Source organism: Sciurus vulgaris (genome assembly GCF_902686455.1).
Source record: "Sciurus vulgaris genome assembly, chromosome: 11".
NCBI classification, from domain to species: Eukaryota; Metazoa; Chordata; class Mammalia; order Rodentia; family Sciuridae; genus Sciurus; species Sciurus vulgaris.
Genome location: NC_136472.1, coordinates 7,530,754 through 7,548,061, shown reverse-complemented (window position 1 = coordinate 7,548,061; position 17,308 = coordinate 7,530,754). Strand labels below are relative to the sequence as shown.

General features: G+C 57.8%; 2 protein-coding genes across 8 annotated transcripts; both read right to left on the bottom strand.

The window, feature by feature from the left end:
• Positions 1–1,709: 1,709 nt before the first annotated feature.
• On the bottom strand, positions 1,710–9,690 carry RIN1 (Ras and Rab interactor 1). 4 transcript variants are annotated; one of them, XM_079103299.1, is made up of 10 exons: positions 8,825–9,690; positions 8,516–8,715; positions 8,320–8,434; positions 8,165–8,237; positions 7,980–8,071; positions 7,104–7,841; positions 6,555–6,860; positions 6,164–6,295; positions 5,881–6,026; positions 1,711–5,072 (listed from the first exon to the last, which is right to left on the bottom strand). In XM_079103299.1, exons 1-10 carry the CDS (start codon positions 8,976–8,978, stop codon positions 4,596–4,598), a joined length of 2,433 nt encoding a protein of 810 aa, XP_078959425.1. In that variant the 5' UTR covers positions 8,979–9,690; the 3' UTR covers positions 1,711–4,595. The 4 variants fall into 4 exon arrangements, with proteins under 4 accessions (XP_078959423.1, XP_078959424.1, XP_078959425.1 ...); XM_079103297.1 differs by having other exon boundaries at positions 1,710–5,072; positions 6,555–7,841; XM_079103298.1 differs by having other exon boundaries at positions 1,710–5,072; positions 6,555–7,841; positions 8,516–8,696.
• Positions 9,691–9,837: 147 nt separating this feature from the next.
• On the bottom strand, positions 9,838–17,242 carry BRMS1 (BRMS1 transcriptional repressor and anoikis regulator). 4 transcript variants are annotated; one of them, XM_079103302.1, is made up of 10 exons: positions 17,058–17,210; positions 13,980–14,125; positions 13,813–13,903; positions 13,506–13,633; positions 13,299–13,378; positions 13,117–13,213; positions 12,508–12,600; positions 11,351–11,415; positions 10,673–10,712; positions 9,838–10,340 (listed from the first exon to the last, which is right to left on the bottom strand). In XM_079103302.1, exons 2-10 carry the CDS (start codon positions 14,116–14,118, stop codon positions 10,333–10,335), a joined length of 741 nt encoding a protein of 246 aa, XP_078959428.1. In that variant the 5' UTR covers positions 14,119–14,125; positions 17,058–17,210; the 3' UTR covers positions 9,838–10,332. The 4 variants fall into 4 exon arrangements, with proteins under 4 accessions (XP_078959428.1, XP_078959429.1, XP_078959430.1 ...); XM_079103303.1 differs by lacking the exon at positions 17,058–17,210 and adding an exon at positions 16,875–17,026; XM_079103304.1 differs by lacking the exon at positions 17,058–17,210 and adding an exon at positions 16,735–16,841.
• Between the last annotated feature and the right edge of the window lie 66 nt (positions 17,243–17,308).

Below are 17,308 nucleotides of genomic sequence, written 5' to 3'. Positions count from 1 at the left end.
AGCTCTTCTGTTGGTCTTAGGGGTTTCCCTGTCTACTCTCCTGCCCTGAGGATTGTCACCAGGGTCTGGAGACTGTCTCTCAGCGCTTTGCCTCCTTCTGTGTTCCCCTTGTCTCCAGGGTCTCCCTGTCTCTGTCACAGAGCCTCTGGGTCACCACCATCCCTGGGTGGTCCAGTCTCTCTCCTCTCTCTCAGCACTGCACCCCCAGGGCTGGCTGGGGTGGGAGCCAGGTCTGGGGGCTGTGACCAGGCCCGGAAGGAGAACCAAGCAGACATGATATTTATGTTGGGACTTCAAAGGGGAGCACAGGCCACCGTGGGGGTTGGGATACTGAGAAGCAAAAGCCAGACTGAGGTCAACTCAGGCCCCTCCCTGGTGAGGGTCTCCTTGGTGACACACACCTCCCTGTGGGACATGGAGACCCAGAGTAGGGACAGAATGGGTTATTTTGGTGCAGAGTTCCAAGAAAGGCACTTCCTGAGCCCTTGCCCTGCCCCCAGCCCCATCCTTTCTTCCTGTCACCCTGCAACTGGGTCTGGACACCCTGGGCCCCCACCTCCTGAGCATCAGCCCGGCTGGGGAGACAGGAGCGGCTCTGGGGGTAGCAGAAGCAGAGGGCTCGATCTCAGCAGGAAAACATCCTTGGCTCTGGTACAGCCGTGCATTCGGTCTCTGGCACAATCCACGCCTGGCAGGGCCCTGTGGGTCTGTAACCCTGTCAGCCCCAACAGACTAAGTTAGGCAGGCCCAGCCCCTTGGGATTTCTGGAGTCCATTCATGGGCTGCCTGCCTGAGGGCCTGAGGGGCCAAGATGGGCTATGAAGGTCACCCCGTCCCTGCTCCCCCCAACCCCGCCCTTGGCCTAACCCCTGCTAAAGACACCCAGCTGCTGGGCTGAGAAGGCTGGGGCCTGGTGGCCGGGTGGGGCGTGCAGGGCCGATTGTCTCATCCTGCAGCTCAGTTCTGGGTCCTAAGTGCCTCCCAGTAGCCGCACCCAGTAGGCACCCCTTCAGGCCAACCCCTCAGGAAACCCCATCCCCAACTAAAGACTTGCTCTAGATCCAGGACTCTCTTAAAGCCCACTCAGGCCCCCAGAACCCCAGTCCGTGAGCCATGCCCCCTCCCAGACCCTCCCCGGCCCTGCCTGTGAATCAGGCAGGCTGGAATCTGATGAGCTCAGGCCTCCCCACCCAGCGATGCCGGCTTCCCTTCTGCCTCCTGCTTGGCCAGTGGGGTCGCCACACCCCTCACGGGGATCTTCCCAGCAACTCACAGCCCCCTCCAGGATCCACCGGGGGCTGGGGTAAGGCAGGGGTAGGCCAGGTCTGGGAGGGATATTAGTCAGGAGGGGGGGCTCAGATGTCTTGGGCATGTTCAAAAGTTAAAAAAAAAAAAAAAAAAAAAAAAAAAGTCTGCTGTGTGCGCATGTCTACGTGTGTGAGGGTGTTTGCTCTTCCAGGACTCAGACAGTAGGCAGGGGCAGCCTTGTGCTATATCAAAGTTGTATGTACGGCCATATCTGAGGGGGTGATGTGGGTGTTGGTGGCAATTCAATTCTGCACTGGTAGGCCTAAGCGTGTCAGGAGATCCTGCGTGGCTGATCACTAAGGTCTCTGTCAACTTGTCCCCATGGGTGCCTGGGTAGTCTTGTGCCTGCTGTGACTGGCTGGGTATTACCCTCTGTGTTGGAACGTGGGTCAGGGAGTTACTGTGTGTGGAATTATGGCACTGAACATGGGTCACAAGGCCACTGCAGGGTGTTAAATGTACCGAGGGTGGGTCAGGGTGAGCCTCAGTGCATGCTGTCCACCCCAACCCTCCCATAGGCCCTAGCTCCTGGGCTGACGGGACTGTGGAACCTGGGACAGGGAGCCCCTCCCTCACCCCTCTCCTGATCTGCTTTTGCAGGATCCCTACTCCCCTCCTAGTGCCAGACGGGGGCACTATGAGTCCTAGGGTCCTCTGAGTCTCCCATGTATAGGTCTCCGCGCAGAAGGTACCTGGAGTGGGGCTAGAAATGAGGTGTGCACACCCCCTGGTGGCAGTGAGGAAACATGCCACCCCAGGAACAGAGGAGCCCTCCTGGCACAGTCACCGGATCTATCATTCCACACTGTGCCACATATATTTACTAAGCGCCAATTCCGGCCCAGGCATTGTTCTAGGGCCCCAGAGATTTAGCTGGGAACAAGGCCAACTTGGCTCTGGCACACTGGTGGAGGAGACAGACAATAAACAAACTCACACATACAACTAGGGTGACTTTAGAAGTGATAAGTGCAACATTTCCAAGCAAGGAAATGACAGCTACTCTCCGCAGAGCCAAACATCAGGCCAGGGTCCCAGCCCTGCCCTGTAGAAGTGGACACTGGACAAGAGCACATGACCTCAGAGACTTGGCTTCCTCTTCTGTAAGGACGAGGGTGGTGGCAGGGGCCGTGCAGAACCCCCTAGAATGCAGTGGGGTTTAGCCTCCTCCCAGATCACAGCATGAGGAAGGTTTCACCCATCTCCTTGTGGCTGGGGCTGTGGTGCTTGGTGTTTGGTCTACAGGGGACACAATATTATTGTTGAGTGAATGAGTCTTTCTGCATTGGAGTCCTTTGTCTTGTAATGAGCCAAATGCCTCGAGTTAACCTGTTTCCTCATCTGAAAAGTGGGGTGACACTATCCTAGACTGGCCTCCTGTCTCCTGCCCTGCCTGAAGCCCCTGCCCCTTTATCATCACCTTGGTCATGCTGATGTAGCCTGGACCCCTGAGCAACGGGAAAACCAAAAGTGCCCAGGAAGCAGGCAGACCTGGCGGTGCCCCCATGATGCACTGCTTGAGGCATGCGGAATTCCAGGCCAGGAACTGGGACCGAACACGGAAAGGGCTTGCAAATGTTCGAGTCAGGGGCCCAGAAGCCTCTGACTGTTCCTGAGACCCGCTCCACCTCTGGCCCCATGGGCTCTCTGAGCATCCATGCAGACATTCCAGGTCCCTTCTTTGGGACTGAGCTTGATGCATCTTGTGTTCAGTTCCCAGAACCTCCCCTCCAGTATCCCCAGGGTCCCTCACTCCTAGTTTCAATCAGGGGACGACATTTATTGAGCACCTGTGGGGTGCTCAGCACTATAAGGCTCTGGGGCCAGAGGTGGAGTACAGGGAAGACATATAGCAAAATAAAGGAGACTCCCTACTAGCAAGTAGCTGGGTGGGGGGTGCAAGTGGGAAGAACTTCTGGGACCTAGTGAGGAATGTTGGGAGCCCTGCACCTGAGTTACATCTGGGTCATCTGAAAGCCAATGTCCACAATTTTTATTTCCCAGTTGTCACGTCTGACATGTGGGCTAATGTCCCTTTGCTTAGCACCTTGGGGGTTGTCTGAGGCTCGTTGGGGCTCTCCTCCATCCGGGGACAATCCTTTCCTGAGCAATGGCCAGTGGGAGGCTGGCGTCACCCAGACCCAACTCTGAGGGACCTGAGGGCCAGTAGCTTCAGGTCCTGTGCTGTCCCCAGGCTGTCCCACAGCTACAGGGGTGAGGCAGAAATTGCTTCTTGTCCATGGCCCTCGGACCGTCCTTGTGGCTCTCGGCAGCTCTCCGGGTTGTACACGCCCCCTGGTGGTTGGTGATCAGCAATTTTCTTTGCTTACTTGCGCAGCCTGTTCTGGGCTTCTCTTTGGGCTGCCCTGGCCTTCAGGGCTGATTTGCTGTGTGATGTCTTGAGAGTTGCGTTCCCACACCTGGGTGGGGTCGAGGAGGACATAGCCTGCCTGCTCATAGAGTTTTTGTGAGGACCAAAAGATATGATGAAGAGTAAATGATTTCTAAGTCTCCTTCCCATCCTGGAAGCTCATGGGCCGCTGGTGGGCATTATCTCCCACGAAAATTCCCTGCGGACACTAGAGTTGTCGGAGGACTTCCAATTTGGGGAAACGATTAAAACAAGGGTACTTTCTCCCTGGGACCTAACACCTGTGCAGGGGAGGGTCCTGCCTGAGAGGGAGCAGGTGCCTGAGTGAGAGTGGTTAGGGCTGCTAATGCCCACCTCCTTTCCCCTGATAAGAGCTCTGCTTTGCAGCAAAATCATCCATTCAGGACCCCTGGGAGAAGGGCAGGACAGCAAGAGTGTACCCACTTTGCAGATGAGGATGCTGAGACTGGGGGAAGCCAGTCCTCTGGGGGACCTCTGCTGCCTCCCTCAATCCTCCCACACCAGGCATGGATGGAACTTTTCAGGGTCCCAAAGTCCACAGCAGCCCTGCCTGTGCCCATGGGGAGCACAAAAGGAGAAAGGAAACCACCCACGTACCATGTGGGCATCAGATGGATCTGTTTCCTGTGGGGCACACTTGCCCTTGTAGGCTGGGGAGAAGAACAAGAAACAAGAACCTCCTCAACTTTACTCTAGTCACTCAGATGTGGCCAGTCTCCCAGCTCCCTGGCAGCTAAGCTCACAGAAGTAAGTGCCAGTCAGAGGTGGTGGCAGACACCAGAGAGGGCTGGGTGGGGTGGCCCAGAAGGCTGTGGCCTTGGTGTGTGGGGCTGACGGTTCTGAAGACTTCCCCACAAGCTCAGAGGCTTCTGTCCCGTGATGATCCCGACCCCTTCTAGCTACTCCTCTGCTGTCTGGCTCCTGCAGCCTCTGGCTCTCCTGAATGCACAAGGTCCCCCCCAACCTGACCCTCTCCCTGCTCAGCAGTTGTCTCAGACTTTCCCACACTGTTCCCGGGGCTGGCTTTGGCCTCCACATCTCCATCTCCCTGGCCCCCTTTCTCCTCCTCCTGGCTCCCTGACTCTGGCTGCTCACTGCCTGCCCCCTCTGCTGCAGCCCCTGGGGTCCCAGGTCGCTCCCGGCGGTAGACCAGATAGCCATCTGTGGGAAGCCTGTGGGCCAGGGCTCCGGGCTGCAGGCGGTGGTAGTTCTGCTCCTTGTACAGGAATAGGCCAAAAGCATCTGGCTGGCTCACTCGAAACTTGGTGGCACAGAGCTCATTCAGAGTGGCGACTGAGGCCCCAGGAGGCACAGCTAGAGTCTTGGAGGTGCAACCGCTGCTGGGATCCTGGTAGGCTACTCGAAGGAGGTGCTGTGTAGGAAGAGAAGCAAAAACAAGTACTCAGCACTCTCTGGTGTGCATGTGGCTGCAGAGAAGGCTACCTAGGGACGGGGTGGGTGGTATGTACCCAGTGGTGGAACAAAGGGCAGAAGCTTTGTGAACCCTGAGAGGGTCTCAGGGCAGGGGAAGTGTGGCTGAGCTAGTGGGTGGTGGCAGCAGGTGCAAGGCCAGCCCAGCAGGGTCCATAAGCCTACAGGGACACTCAGGTGGGGCTTACTTTGTGCCCTAAGCATCCATCTCACACCGACACTCTTCATGGTAGAAGAGGCACCCATTTCACAGAAGAGAAAATTGTGACACAAAGAGTAACTTGTCCAAGTCCCCAAACCAAGAAACAGCAGAGCTGGGATGAGCTCAGGTCCTGGCTAAAGTCTGGACTCAAGCAAGGCTGGGAAGGGTGAAGGATAGGGCGGTGGCCAGCTCTGGGGACACTCAGGCCAGAGTCCACATGGATTCAGGGACTGAAGCCTGAAGACAGAGGATGCAGAGCCCTGGCTAGGGCTGGGTGTCCCTTTCCTTTCCTCATTTCAGTTTCTTCATTTGTAAAGTGGGGATAATAATGGCCCCATCTCAGTGCTTCTGTGAAGATTCAGGGAGGCTCAGTCCAGTGCTGGGCACATGGGACCCACTCCCTCGAAGGCTGGCTTTGACATTCAGACAGGTACTGCTCCTACTGCAGTGTGACAGAGGACTAGAGGGGACTGTGCTGGGTGCTGTCAGCTGCACAGTTGCTCTGGGTCTCACCAGTTTGGCACAAACAGTGTGGCGGGCCTCTTACCTGGAGGGTGGCAGGCAGGCGGCGCTGCTCCCAGAGGCTCAGGGAACGCTGCAGCTCTTGGGAGGGGTTGAGGGGGAGGCTGTGGGCCTGGCCCAGGCTGCTCAGCAAGGTCAGGCTGGCCGACAGGCTGGTAAGGTAGTAGCCACCTAGGACACAAGGGGGCACAGTGTAGCTCAGGCTGGGCATGGGGCGACCGGCTCCCTGGCCCTGCTTCCTTAGGGTTCACCAAACAGCTAAGACTCCTCAGCCCCACTCCTACAGAGAGGGTAGGTAGGCCCCTCACCCTCTCCAGTGAGCAGAGCTGGCTCCAGCAGCTCCGACATGTATTCAGCTTCCAGCAGGAGATCCGGAAGGTCACACTGGGCCAAGACAAGACTCAGCAGTGGCAGGAACTCATCTGCACCTGCGCCCTCCCCTGTAGGGACATGGGAAGAGGACCCTTAGGATGGACGCCTCTCCTTCTCTTAGAGTGACCCCTCCCCTTCCTTGGTGCACCAGTCCAGACAGTGGGATGTTTTAACAACCACAAAGGGCTGTGGGGTGCTTTCTCCCCACTGTGGGCCTCCATTTTGCCATCTGAGTTAGATCTGTCTCCCCTGTTGTGCCACTCTCCCTGGGGGGCCTGCTTCAGATTTGCGGGGGCAGGACAGGGCGAGGCAGCGAGGGGGCCGTACCTGCTTGGGTCCTCAGGGCTGTGTAGAGCAGCTTGCAGGCCTGCAAGAGCCGCTGGACCTGGGCCCTAGGCGAGTAGGAGCGAAGCAGCTGCAGGAGCTTCTGGCGCACCTGCTCTGTGTCCGCAGGGGAGGGCAGGCTTAGGTGGGACCCGAAGGCTCCAGGGCCTTGGGCTCGGGCCAGGCGGAGGCCCTCAGCCAGGCGACTAAGGGAGCCATCTGCAGAAAGCCGGAGCCGCAGGCGGGCTGCCAGGATGGGCCGAAGAGGTTTGAGAACTGAGCGATGCAGCGACTTCTCCAGGACGTGTTCTGCAGGAGGACGGGTGGGGGTCAGGGAGAAGGGCAGAACTGCAGGGGAGCAGGGTGAGTCGGGCGAGGGGCAAAGAGGCAGGGGATGGCACACACTTGAATGCTGCCAGAGACAAGGAGGCTCAGAAAGCAGCAGAACAGTAGCGGAGAGCCAGGTGGCACCGGGCGAGGAGTTGGGCAGTGGGGAAGGACCAGAGTTCCGGAGGGCCAGGGCTAAGCTCGCAGGCCGGGCTGGGCCCTTACCCAGCCTCTCTGGTGGTAGCAGCTTCTCAGGGCCCAGCTCTGCGCTCAGCATGGCCCGGGCCCGGCTCAGTGCCTGGCGGATGCCCTGCAGTTCCTGGGGCTCAGGGCTGGCCCGCACCTGGGTCAGTAGGTCCTGCACCAACTGGCCCACAGCCGTGTGTCTGTCCTGCATCAATGCTGCAGCTGCTCGGCCCACCTGCCGCTCGGGAGCCAGCAGGGAGCAGAAGGCAGTGCTCATGGACCGGAGCAGAGGCCGGCGGCGGCCAAGGCCAGGGGATGTCCTGGGGCTCCCCTGGGACCCCGCTGGCCCCTCTTCCTCAGAGCTGCTGGGAGAGCCACAGTCCACCTCCCGGAGGGAGGGCAGGAGTGGGAGGACGTGGCTGGTGCCCCCAGGCACACGGTACCCCACTGAGCTCTCCCTTCTCAGCAGCTGGCCAGGGGGCAGCCTTTCTGGGTGACTGGGGGCCACCCCTGGCAACACAGGGACCGGGGGAGGTGGCACCGCAGGTGGAGACAGGGGGCTGGAGGTCTCTGTGGACACACGCACTTTGAAGCTCCTCTTGAATTTCTCTCGCTTGGTGGGGCCCAGGTCCCCGGGGAACAGGGGATTGAAGAAGCAGAGGGCAGCACCCTTGCCCTGGTCCAGCTCCTGAGGGGATCGGGCCTTCAGCCGGGGCAGAGATGGGCCTTCGGATGGGCCCCACTGAGCCTTGGTGTTGAGAGAGGAGCTCCAGAACTCTAGGGACCAGAAGCAGATGGGGCCTCAGGGCAGGCTCGGGAGGGTGCCCACAGGCAGGCTGCGGGCTCTGGTGCCCTCCCTTCCCCTTCTGGCCTCAGCATGTCCATCGGTGCAACAGGTGGCAGGGGAGCCCTTACCAATGCCCAGATGGGAGATAGCCTCCAGCTCCTTGTGGGTGGCTGCCTGGTGGATGGCTCTGGGGAGCCGCAGCGGGAGGAGAAGGACGTCTCTGAGACCAGAGAGGGGAGCAGTCAGGTGTGAGGGATCTCACAGTAGGGCGGGGAGGGCAGGCCATCGGTGCAGGGTCTGTGGGCAGACTCACTGGGTGTGGCAGTAAGCGCAGATGAGCTGGACAAGGTCGGGGAACATGAGGGCCGAGCCCTCCAAGGAGACGCCTGAGGGAAGAGAGAAGTGAGACCAGAGAAAGCTCCATCTCCCCGCTTTCTAGCTCCTTCCCGCCAGGCCCGTCCCTCTTACCATCAGAACTTTCCTGGATGTAGTGGCTGGAGACGAAAGAGGGGCCACTGGCTTCTGGCAGCCGCACGCACAGGGTCTGGCACTGGCGAGTGTTTGATTTCCGCACCAGGAATGTCTGTGAGGGGCAGTCAGGTGGCTCAAGACCTCAGAGTTCTGCCCCTCTCTCCCCTCTCAGCTGGTCAGTCCCCACACTCACCCCTGGGGGCTCGGTCCTCAGCACATGCAGTGCGGCTGCCGCATTGGCCCGCAGCTGAAGCCACACAGGCCGGGTGAGCAGCAGGCGCTCCCGCAGGCTCACAGTGCGCGCCGGCTGCTGGGGCCCACCTGTCCGCCCCCGGCTGGCGTCCGGTGTGTCATATTGAGGGTCCTGGGCTGGCCTGGAGGCAGGACCCAGACCTGAGCAGGAGGTGGGGGGGCTTTGCCCACCCCTTCCCCGCTTCTGGGCTTCCCACCTCCCCTCCCGATCCTCCCTGCCCCACCTGGCTGCCCCTCCAACTTCACTAACTTTTCTCTCTCCAGGTGTTCCGGAGGAAAGCTCGGGCAGGGGGCTCTGGGAGGGTGTGTTCCTGGTTCCCTGGAGTCTTCCATGGCTGGGAGCTCCTTTGGTTTCTCTCGGACTCAGGAAGAGAATCCAGCCCCCAAGGCACAGGCGCGCACATTCCCGGTGGTGAGTAACACTTCCTGAGGGCGGTTCGCCCTGTCACACCCCGCCCGTTAACTCTTGTGTGTCCACTCCGCCTGGCCAATGACAGCTTCCTCTCTGTGCTAGTCCCAGGTTCAAGGGGCAGGGATCCCTTCCATGCCAGTGTCAGTCTGGGGGCCCCAGCTGCAGGGCGCCACCTCCGCACCGTGCTTCCTGCAGCCTGCCATTCTCCTCACACCACGAGGCTGGGTGGGGAGGGGTTAAGAAGGGCCGGCTCCGTCCCCACAGGCGCAAGCCTCGCCCTTGGGTCACCTTAAGTCTGTGGTCAGTTGCTCATCTGTCCCTGCCTTGTGGGTCAGCCTTGTGGGAGAGCACCCCCTACTGGTCACAGATGACTCATTTCTGAGTCTAACTTGGGTTTTGGGATTTCAGGTTGCCATGGAGAAAGGATGCTGTGTCTCCATGGAAACTAACCCCTTTGCTTAACTGAGGTTCTGGGGGTGGTTCTGACACTCAGTGCTAACCAGGGGGAGTGTGGCTGTGAGGTCGTCAGCACATGGCGCTGCTGCCGTCTGCCTCCCACGCACAGGCCCTGCCAGCCTGCCTTGCCAATCTGCCAAGCAACTGGGGCAGGTGCAGACATGACCCCGTCTTTAAGCACGTGTACCAGCCCCTTCCTCTCCAGGGGCCACGTGCTTCTCATGCTCTGCCTGAGCCACATGTGGCTTCTGACTCCAGGTCCACCTACCTCCCCCAGCCTGTACCCAAAGCCAGGGTACCCTAGACTGCAAAGACCCCAGAAGAGTCTGTCTCAGATGCTCCCCAGGGAAGCCCTGAGTCCCTTGCAAGGTAAATCAGACACACATGGGTCACACTAGAGTCCCAGCAAAGGTTTTAATTCTAGTCCTCAAAATCTGGGAGGCAGACACCAGGAACAGCCCTGAGAAAACCTAGGGGGCCTGGCTGTCACCTCCAGCTCCAGCCAGAGTGGACAGGCCCCCAACATATCATTTCTTGCTCAGTTCCCATGCCATGGGGCCCAGCTCCCTGGCTCAGTGGAGAGGTTGGCAGGAGGGGTGTTGCTTTGGCTTAGGACAAGGCCTGTTGTCTTTGGAGGACAGAGGAGGTTTATCTTCACGAGGGGGAGGTGATAGGCTCGTCAGAGATGGAGACAACAGTCCCGCCTGGCCAGGTCAGCTCTGGGGCCACAACTGTGCAGGCTCTGAGGAGGGCAGAAGGGGGCCCAGCAGCAATACTGGAGAGTGGTCTGCATAGCCCCAGGGGTTTGTCAGTCTGCCTGTCTGCTGGAAAACGTGAATCCTGGATGTGGTGCCAGCTGTTCCGAGGGACCCCTTGGCTGTGAACAGCAGTCATGGTCCTGGGGGTTTGAGGGAAGGGGAAAATCACTGGGAGGAAGTTAAACGACAAAGGAGGCAGCCACTTCCTTCAAGACATTGGGTGCCTCTCTCTTGAGAGCCTTCATGCAAGGGGCTCTGACCTGCCCTGGCCCATCTGGGCTGGGGGCTCCATCCCACCTCTGTCACCCAGTTCCATCAACCCAGAGATCCCTACCCGGGCTCCTGCCGTACACACTTCTCAGACCTAGATCAGGCCACTGACTGACACAGCCAATGTCTTTCTCTGGGCTCCTCTGCTGGAGGCCAGGCTACAGGGCAGGATGGCAAGAGGAAGGACACCCTGAGTTCTTACCCTCTGCTTTTCTCTTCTGAGGCGACACTGCTGCCCGGGCCTGGGTGGTGAGAAGAAAAGCCCCCCTGAGAGCCTGCCTCCAGCTTGGCAAGCCCACTACACCAGCCTCTGAGGCGCGGGGCTGCCCAGCGAGAGCTGTGCAGAGCAGGGGAGGATGGCCTTTCCGGGCAGAGCTGTGAGGTCTTGTCAGAGGCGCAGCCAGCCCAGTGGCCTTCCCTTCCTCTCTCCTTTCTTTCCATTGAGCTTCCTGGAACGAGGGGCTGACAGACTGCATGTCCCTCCCTCCAGGGCAGCCTGGAGCAGGAGGACCATGAGCTGCCACAAAGCCAAGGCACCTGGGCTGAGGTAGGGGGTGCCCAGGGGTGAGCAGAGAACTCCTAGGGTCCTCAGATACCAAAGCTGGCATCTAAGCAGGGGACCTGTGCTGCAGGCCCTGCCGAAGGTAGGATGGGGACTCAGGTAGGAGTGGAACCACCTTTTTTTTTGACACTGGGGATTGAACCCAGGGGTGCTTAACCCAGCCTGTTTTTACATATTTTTTGAGACAGATTCTTGTAAGCTGCTTAGCGCCTTGTGAATTTGCTGAGGCTGGCTTTGAACTCACGCCCCTCCTGCCTCAGCCTCCTGAGTTGCTGGGATTACAGGCGTGTGGAAGCCACTACCCCAGCACAGACCCACCTTTTTGATAGCCGTCCAGTCCTCGAGGATATCAATCTCCTGCAGCATGTACACGATATAAGGGCCTGCAACAGGGTCAAGGAAGCAGGATGGCTGATGGAGGGGCAGGTGATGGCAGCTGTGCTGGAGGCTGAGTGGCAGTGCCACCCATCCAATGCTCAGGGTAAGAAGTGTGTGGACAGTGTGGAAGGGTCCCGAAGAGTCTGGGTTTCAAAACAGCCTCTGCCTCCTACCTCAGGGCCCTCTGGTTGTCAGGGGCCCGCACAGCCTGCTTCAGGGTCCACCAAGCTCCCCTACCCCACACCTTCACCTCTCATCTCCAGGTCAGCTGGCAGAGGCCCATTCTACTCTCAGGGACCCTGTTCCTTCTGTCTGGCCATGTCACCAACTGGCTCCTCAGTGGACCTTTTCCCCTAAGGGCAAATTCTGGTCTCTTCCAGGCTGAAAGTACCCTCCTGTGGTCTCCCCACCGTGCTCTGCACTTTCACCCCCCGTGGCTCCCTGGGAAGTTTCAGCCTTCCAGGCCCCTCACTCTCTGCCCCCATCAGCACATGGCTGTAAGGCCAGGGCTCTGACTGCATGGGAAAGGGTGTCCAGCCCAACTCTGCTGCCCTGTGCAGGTGGGTGGAAGGCACAGTAAGCTCAAGCCTGGGGCTCCAGGCTGAGGTGGGGTAGAGGCAGCAAGTCCCTTCTGGGACCTGGGCACCTCAAGACAGGACACAGGTGCAAAGGAGCCAGAAGCACAGGGAGACCAGAAGAGGCTTCACAGAGGAAGCCTGTGGGCTGACACTGAGAAGGCAGGGACAGGCGGGAGCGCTGAGTGGGAGCAAGCGAGGCTGGGGAAGCCCAGGCTGCACGGGGCCCACACTGGGACTGTCCAGAATGAGTCAGGGGCCTCAAAGGATGATCCTCACTCAGAGTTACGGGCAGTTCCTGAGGTGAGCGTTCTATTTTTCTAGGGTCCATATAGGCCAAGGGGACCCATCATCCCCGAAGAAGTTCCTGACAGCTGGATGGGCTCAGGCATGATCACATGACAATGAATGACGACTCTGTTTAGTCTGACCATAACTCATGTCTCCTTCAGCCCTCTTTCTGGAATCTGGAGCCTGCCTGCCAACCTGTCCAGTTTTGGGCCACCTTGGGTAGAAGGATACCAGAGACGAGAGGTGCTTTCTTCCTCTTGCTGGGTGGCAGCGAGTCCCAGGTCTTTGAGCTGCTTCTGGCATGCAGTTTATCATCCCACCACTCTGTGCCCCCAGACTCAGAGTCAGGATCAGGGTGAAGGTTCATAGGCCACTCCCACCTCTGTGGCTTCTGTGTCCCCCCATGGGCCAGCTTGGCCTCCCCTTCCTTCCCCATCACCACCCAAGGCAATGGACTCAACCCTAGGCTTCGGACTGCTCAGGTCCTGACTGAACAATGGTGGGGCTTGGGGAAGTGGCCACCACCCTTCAGTGAGCCTCAGTTCCAATTGTTTAGTAGAGAGTGGAATGAAGACAGCTCCTGCCTCTTCAAGACCCCTACGAACACAGGTGCTGTGGCTACTGTACACGTGGGCATGTCAGAGGAGCAATCCCCCATTTTAGAGAGCAGGGAAAGGGGACCCACTTTGCCTGAGCCCCCATTGTGCTAGGCACTGGGTTGAGCCCTTCCATGCCTGGTCTTACTCAGGTCCAAGAGACAGGCCCTCAGACCCTCCCGTGTACAGCCAGGGAAGCTGAGAGAGGGAGGGGTGGGCACAGGCAACTGAGTCCTGCCCTCACCGGAACTGATGTCCAGACTCTGGCGGTCCTCCTCCAGCCTCTGGATCCGCTCCTGCAGCTCCCCCTGCAGCGTGTCATAGAGCAGAAGTCTCTCGCTCTGGAAGAGGCACAGCTGCTCAGCCAGGTGGGCGCAGCTGGGCCCTTGGCCTTGCCCATCCTCCACTGGCATGCAGCTGGCTCACCTCCAGGTGCTGTCTGGCCCCCTGAAGTTCACACTCGTACTTATTCCTGATCACGTCCAGGCAGAAGCCCTTGTAGATCCCTGTGGAAGGAGGCAGACAGGCCCCTGCTTGGCTGCTAGAACAAGGTGAGGCAGGGCAGGGATGAGAGCAGAGGGGGACAGAGAGCTGTGGGTTCCAGGAGGGGAATAGCACAGAACGGCCACAGACCTGCCACCTGAATGCGAATCTTGAGGCTCCGCTGCAGCCCCCCAAGAGGTTCCGTGTACTCAGGGGCTCTCTCAGCCCCCACCTCCTCGAGCCGCAACCGTAACTGACTCAGTCGCTCCCTGAACAACCTGGGAGGTGAAAGGCAGCTGAGTACCACTGGCTCCTCCTGTGCGCGCCCTTGCTCTTGGGCAAACACCTGCTCCCCCACAGGCCGCTCGCGGGTGTTCGTCACTCTGGACGAGCACCAGCCCCACGGCCTCCTCACCCAAGGTAAACCAAGACCAGCCTGCGGTGTGCCCGCACTCACTTCTCCTTTAGCTCTGAGAACTGCTTCTCCAGGTCCAGCATCTCATTGACACACTCGCTGCGACGCCGCTCATAGTCCTCGTCATCCATCTCTGGGAAAGAGGCCAGTCAGGGCCGGCTCTGGAGGGGCGGGCGGCTACTCCTGTGCGCACCTGTGTGGGGGCTCACCTGAGCTCTCCTCCTCCGACTCAGTCTGGCTACCGCTGCGTTCCTCCTCACTCTCTTCCTCCTCCCCATTCATCTCCGTGGCGGAATCGCCCTCTGCTTCCATCTCTTCTGTGTCTTTACTGGGAGGCTGGACAGGCATCTGGGCTCTGGGAGTGGGAGGGAGTGAAGCATCACTCACCAGTGCCTATGGCTCAGAGCAGGACAGATGCAAGCAGGGAGTCGAGCTCAACTGACCCCCAAGGGAGACATGGGCGGGGGGCAGTGACTAGTCTCCCCACATGAGCATAACGCTGGGTGGCATTGGTACCTTTTGTAGGAAACTGGAAATCCTCTTGCCCTTGGATGCTGACAACAATCCCAATTATAATATTGGCAAAGGGTATGATCCACTAATGGAAGAGGTCGGCGGTAGCTTCCCACTGCTGACGGGACTTGGCCCAAACTTCTAACTGGAGCTTTCAAGGGCCTTCATGGATTGGACTTGAACTACCAGTTCAGCTCCTTCACCTCATCTAATGGCTGTTCTCATACTCCCCCTACTCTCCCTCCCTCTGCCCATACAGTTTCCCTAGGATTCCCTTAGCTTCTCTTCCGGATAACAATCAACAATCCTTGTCTTTTGCTGGTCTCTGGGTCCAATCCCGTCTCCTTGTTTCCTCTGGGACCTCAGTGCTCCCCTGTGTCTTTAGTTTCTCCCTCTTGGCAGGTACTGTGGTTCGAACGTGGTCTCTCAAAGTTCATGTGCTGGAAACTTAATCCCCAGTGCAACAGTGCTGAGAGTCCTGCCCTTTGGGTCCCTTGAACCTGGACTCTTCAGTCTCTGAACTCCAAGAAATAAACCTCTGTTCTTTAAAAATGACCCTGTCTCAGATATTGGTATTTTCTTTATTTCCTTTTTTTGTGTGGTGGTGCTGGGGACTGAACACAGGAACTTGTGTGTGCTAAGCACAAGCTCTACCAATGAGCCACACCCCCAGCCCTCAGGTATTCTTATAGCAGCACAACAGACCAAGATAGCAGGCTCCTTCCCATGGAACTTTGGATGTGCTCAGATATATTTTACCATTAGGAAAGAGCAGAGAGGTTGTGGGGTGCAACTCAGTGGCACAGCCATTACAGCATGCTCGGAGACCTGGGTTCCATCTCTAACACTGCAAACACTAACCCTTAACCTTAGCCACACCAATATAACTGCTGCATTTTCCACTTCATAGCTATGCATTTCTAGGCATATGCACACTGGCTGTTCCTACTTTACCTCTCACTTCTTTTATCTGTCTGTACCTGTCACTCTCACTGAAACTGACCCTGTAGAGTTAACCAATGACTCCTTGTGGCTAATGGCCAATACTGTTCAGTGGTTATCTATGTCGACCTTTCAGGACATTGAACACTGCCAAGCATTCCTTCTTTTATTCATTCATCTAATATTTATTGAGCACCTAAGATATGTTAGGTACCATCACCTACTCTGGTAGATGCTAGAGTACAACTGTGATAGACATAGTTTTTGACCTCAAGAAGCTTACAAGTTCCTGTGAGAGGGGGCAAAGAAGCAGACCATTACTAGAATATAAGGAGAGTTACACACTGGGGTCTACAGAAGGGGCATCTAGTCAGGATCTGGAGCTTGCTGTAGCAGTAAGGGCTTCCAGAGGAAAACAGACCAGATAGGGTGGGGTGTTGTGCTAACCGAAAGGGAGAACTGCAGCAGAGTGAGTCAAATGCAAAGACCCAGACATAAGAGAAGAGGAGGGAGGGACAAGGCTCTGCACCTCAAGACCTGGGATAGAGCGATTCCATCATCAGCATATACCAAGTTCCCCAGGCCACAGTGGTAGGAGGCAACCAGCAAGGCAGAATGTGGGGAGTAAGAAGGGATCTGTGATGGAACTCCCAGGATCAACAGAAGGGCAGATAAGAGACCTCAGCAGAGAAGAAAAAAACAAAATTCATGGAAAATTTCAAAAGGAAGGTGCAGTGATAGTGCCCAATGCTGCCAAGAGATGGCCTGAGAGGAACATTAAACATTCCTCTCCACAGATCATCTCTGCAAACTGGGGGCTTCATTTCACTGTGATGTTCTTCCAACTTCTCTGACAGCTGGCTGCTCTGTAAGCCTTTAGGGTGATAGACACCACTGCCTCCAGGAAGCCTACTTGTTTACTTCTCCTATTTGTCCATTCTCAAGTCTCTCCAGTGAGTGTAGGAGCCGTGCCAGGTCAGGGGCTCCTGTGCTCCTTCCTAGTGCAGACCTGGCTCACTTGACCACTGGAACGATTTTCAAAAACAAAGTAACCAAAATAAACTTTGGCAGTGCAGGGATTAGCTTTTACTTCTTGAAAGCCCAGGTGCCTGTAGTGGTAGCTAATGCTCCTTGACACCAAGTCAAGCAGTTTTTGATGCCTGGCCTCGGGGAGAACTCAGTCACATTCCTCAATGATTTCACCAATGCTCTGAACCTGACCTGAAGATCTAGGTTCTCCAAACCGGTCTCATTTTTCTCTTTCTTACGCTTCAGTTCCTAGCACTGACAATTCCTCTTCGACGTTAACTGTATGTACATTGTAAAGACTCACCGTCTGTGTACTCTCTCTTTCAGAAGCATCTCTCCCCCTCAGCTGACTCTGATTATGAGTGCGTTAAATTAAGTCGCAACCTCCCCCCCCTCCTTAACCCAGGTGAAAAAGGTGATAACCACTCCTGCTCTTGAGAGTTGTAAAGATCGCAAGAGGCAAGGGATTGAAAAGCACACCGTACAGCGCGGCGAACAGCAATTTCCAGACAGTAAGCTCCTGAGGGCACGTCCCCGGGGAAGGCGGACCCCTTCCCACAATCGCAGAGGCCAACTCAGGACACTCCACGGCTCTCCAGCAGCCTCCCACCCCGCTCTACCCTCGGATGCTGCGGCGTGGGCCAGAGAAGAGCTAGGGGCTCTCGGCTGTCGGCTTCGGCCCCACCGCCCCGCGCGCGTCCGGCCGGTTAAGTCTCTGCTTAGGCTCCGGAGGAGAAGATTACGCCATCTCGGACTGACTGACCGGAGAGGTCAAACCAGGCACCGGGCATGGCAATACGCACCGCGGGGACTGGGGCCTCCGGCCTCACGTCCGAGGTTCCCTGAATCGTGCCCGAACCTGCCAGTACTGGCGGCTGCCGCCGGGCTCCCGGAAGCGCAGCGCAGGTCCCTCTTCTCTAGGAGGCGGGGCTTGTCGGAGCTTCCGTGTGCGTCATCAGGATGCGCCGGCCGGGGGAGCTCACAATTGGACCGCTGGGGCCGAGGCATGCTGGGATACCGCGGGCTGGTCTCCATAGCAACCCACCGACATTCA

Bases quoted from the DNA above. Each gene is read 5' to 3' on its own strand.
- BRMS1 (XM_079103302.1), bottom strand. From the start codon at position 14,118: ATGCCTGTCCAGCCTCCCAGTAAAGACACAGAAGAGATGGAAGCAGAG. The intron at 13,904-13,979 runs GTGAGCCCCCAC...CCTCTTTCCCAG, and splicing joins GTCGGAGGAGGAGAGCTCAG to AGATGGATGACGAGGACTAT. The intron at 13,214-13,298 runs GTGAGCCAGCTG...TGCCTCTTCCAG, and splicing joins GGGCCAGACAGCACCTGGAG to AGCGAGAGACTTCTGCTCTA.
- RIN1 (XM_079103297.1), bottom strand. From the start codon at position 8,978: ATGTGCGCGCCTGTGCCTTGGGGGCTGGATTCTCTTCCTGAGTCCGAG. The intron at 8,238-8,319 runs GTAAGAGGGACG...CTCTTCCCTCAG, and splicing joins CATCCAGGAAAGTTCTGATG to GCGTCTCCTTGGAGGGCTCG. The intron at 6,027-6,163 runs GTGAGGGGCCTA...CTTGTGTCCTAG, and splicing joins AGCTCTGCTCACTGGAGAGG to GTGGCTACTACCTTACCAGC.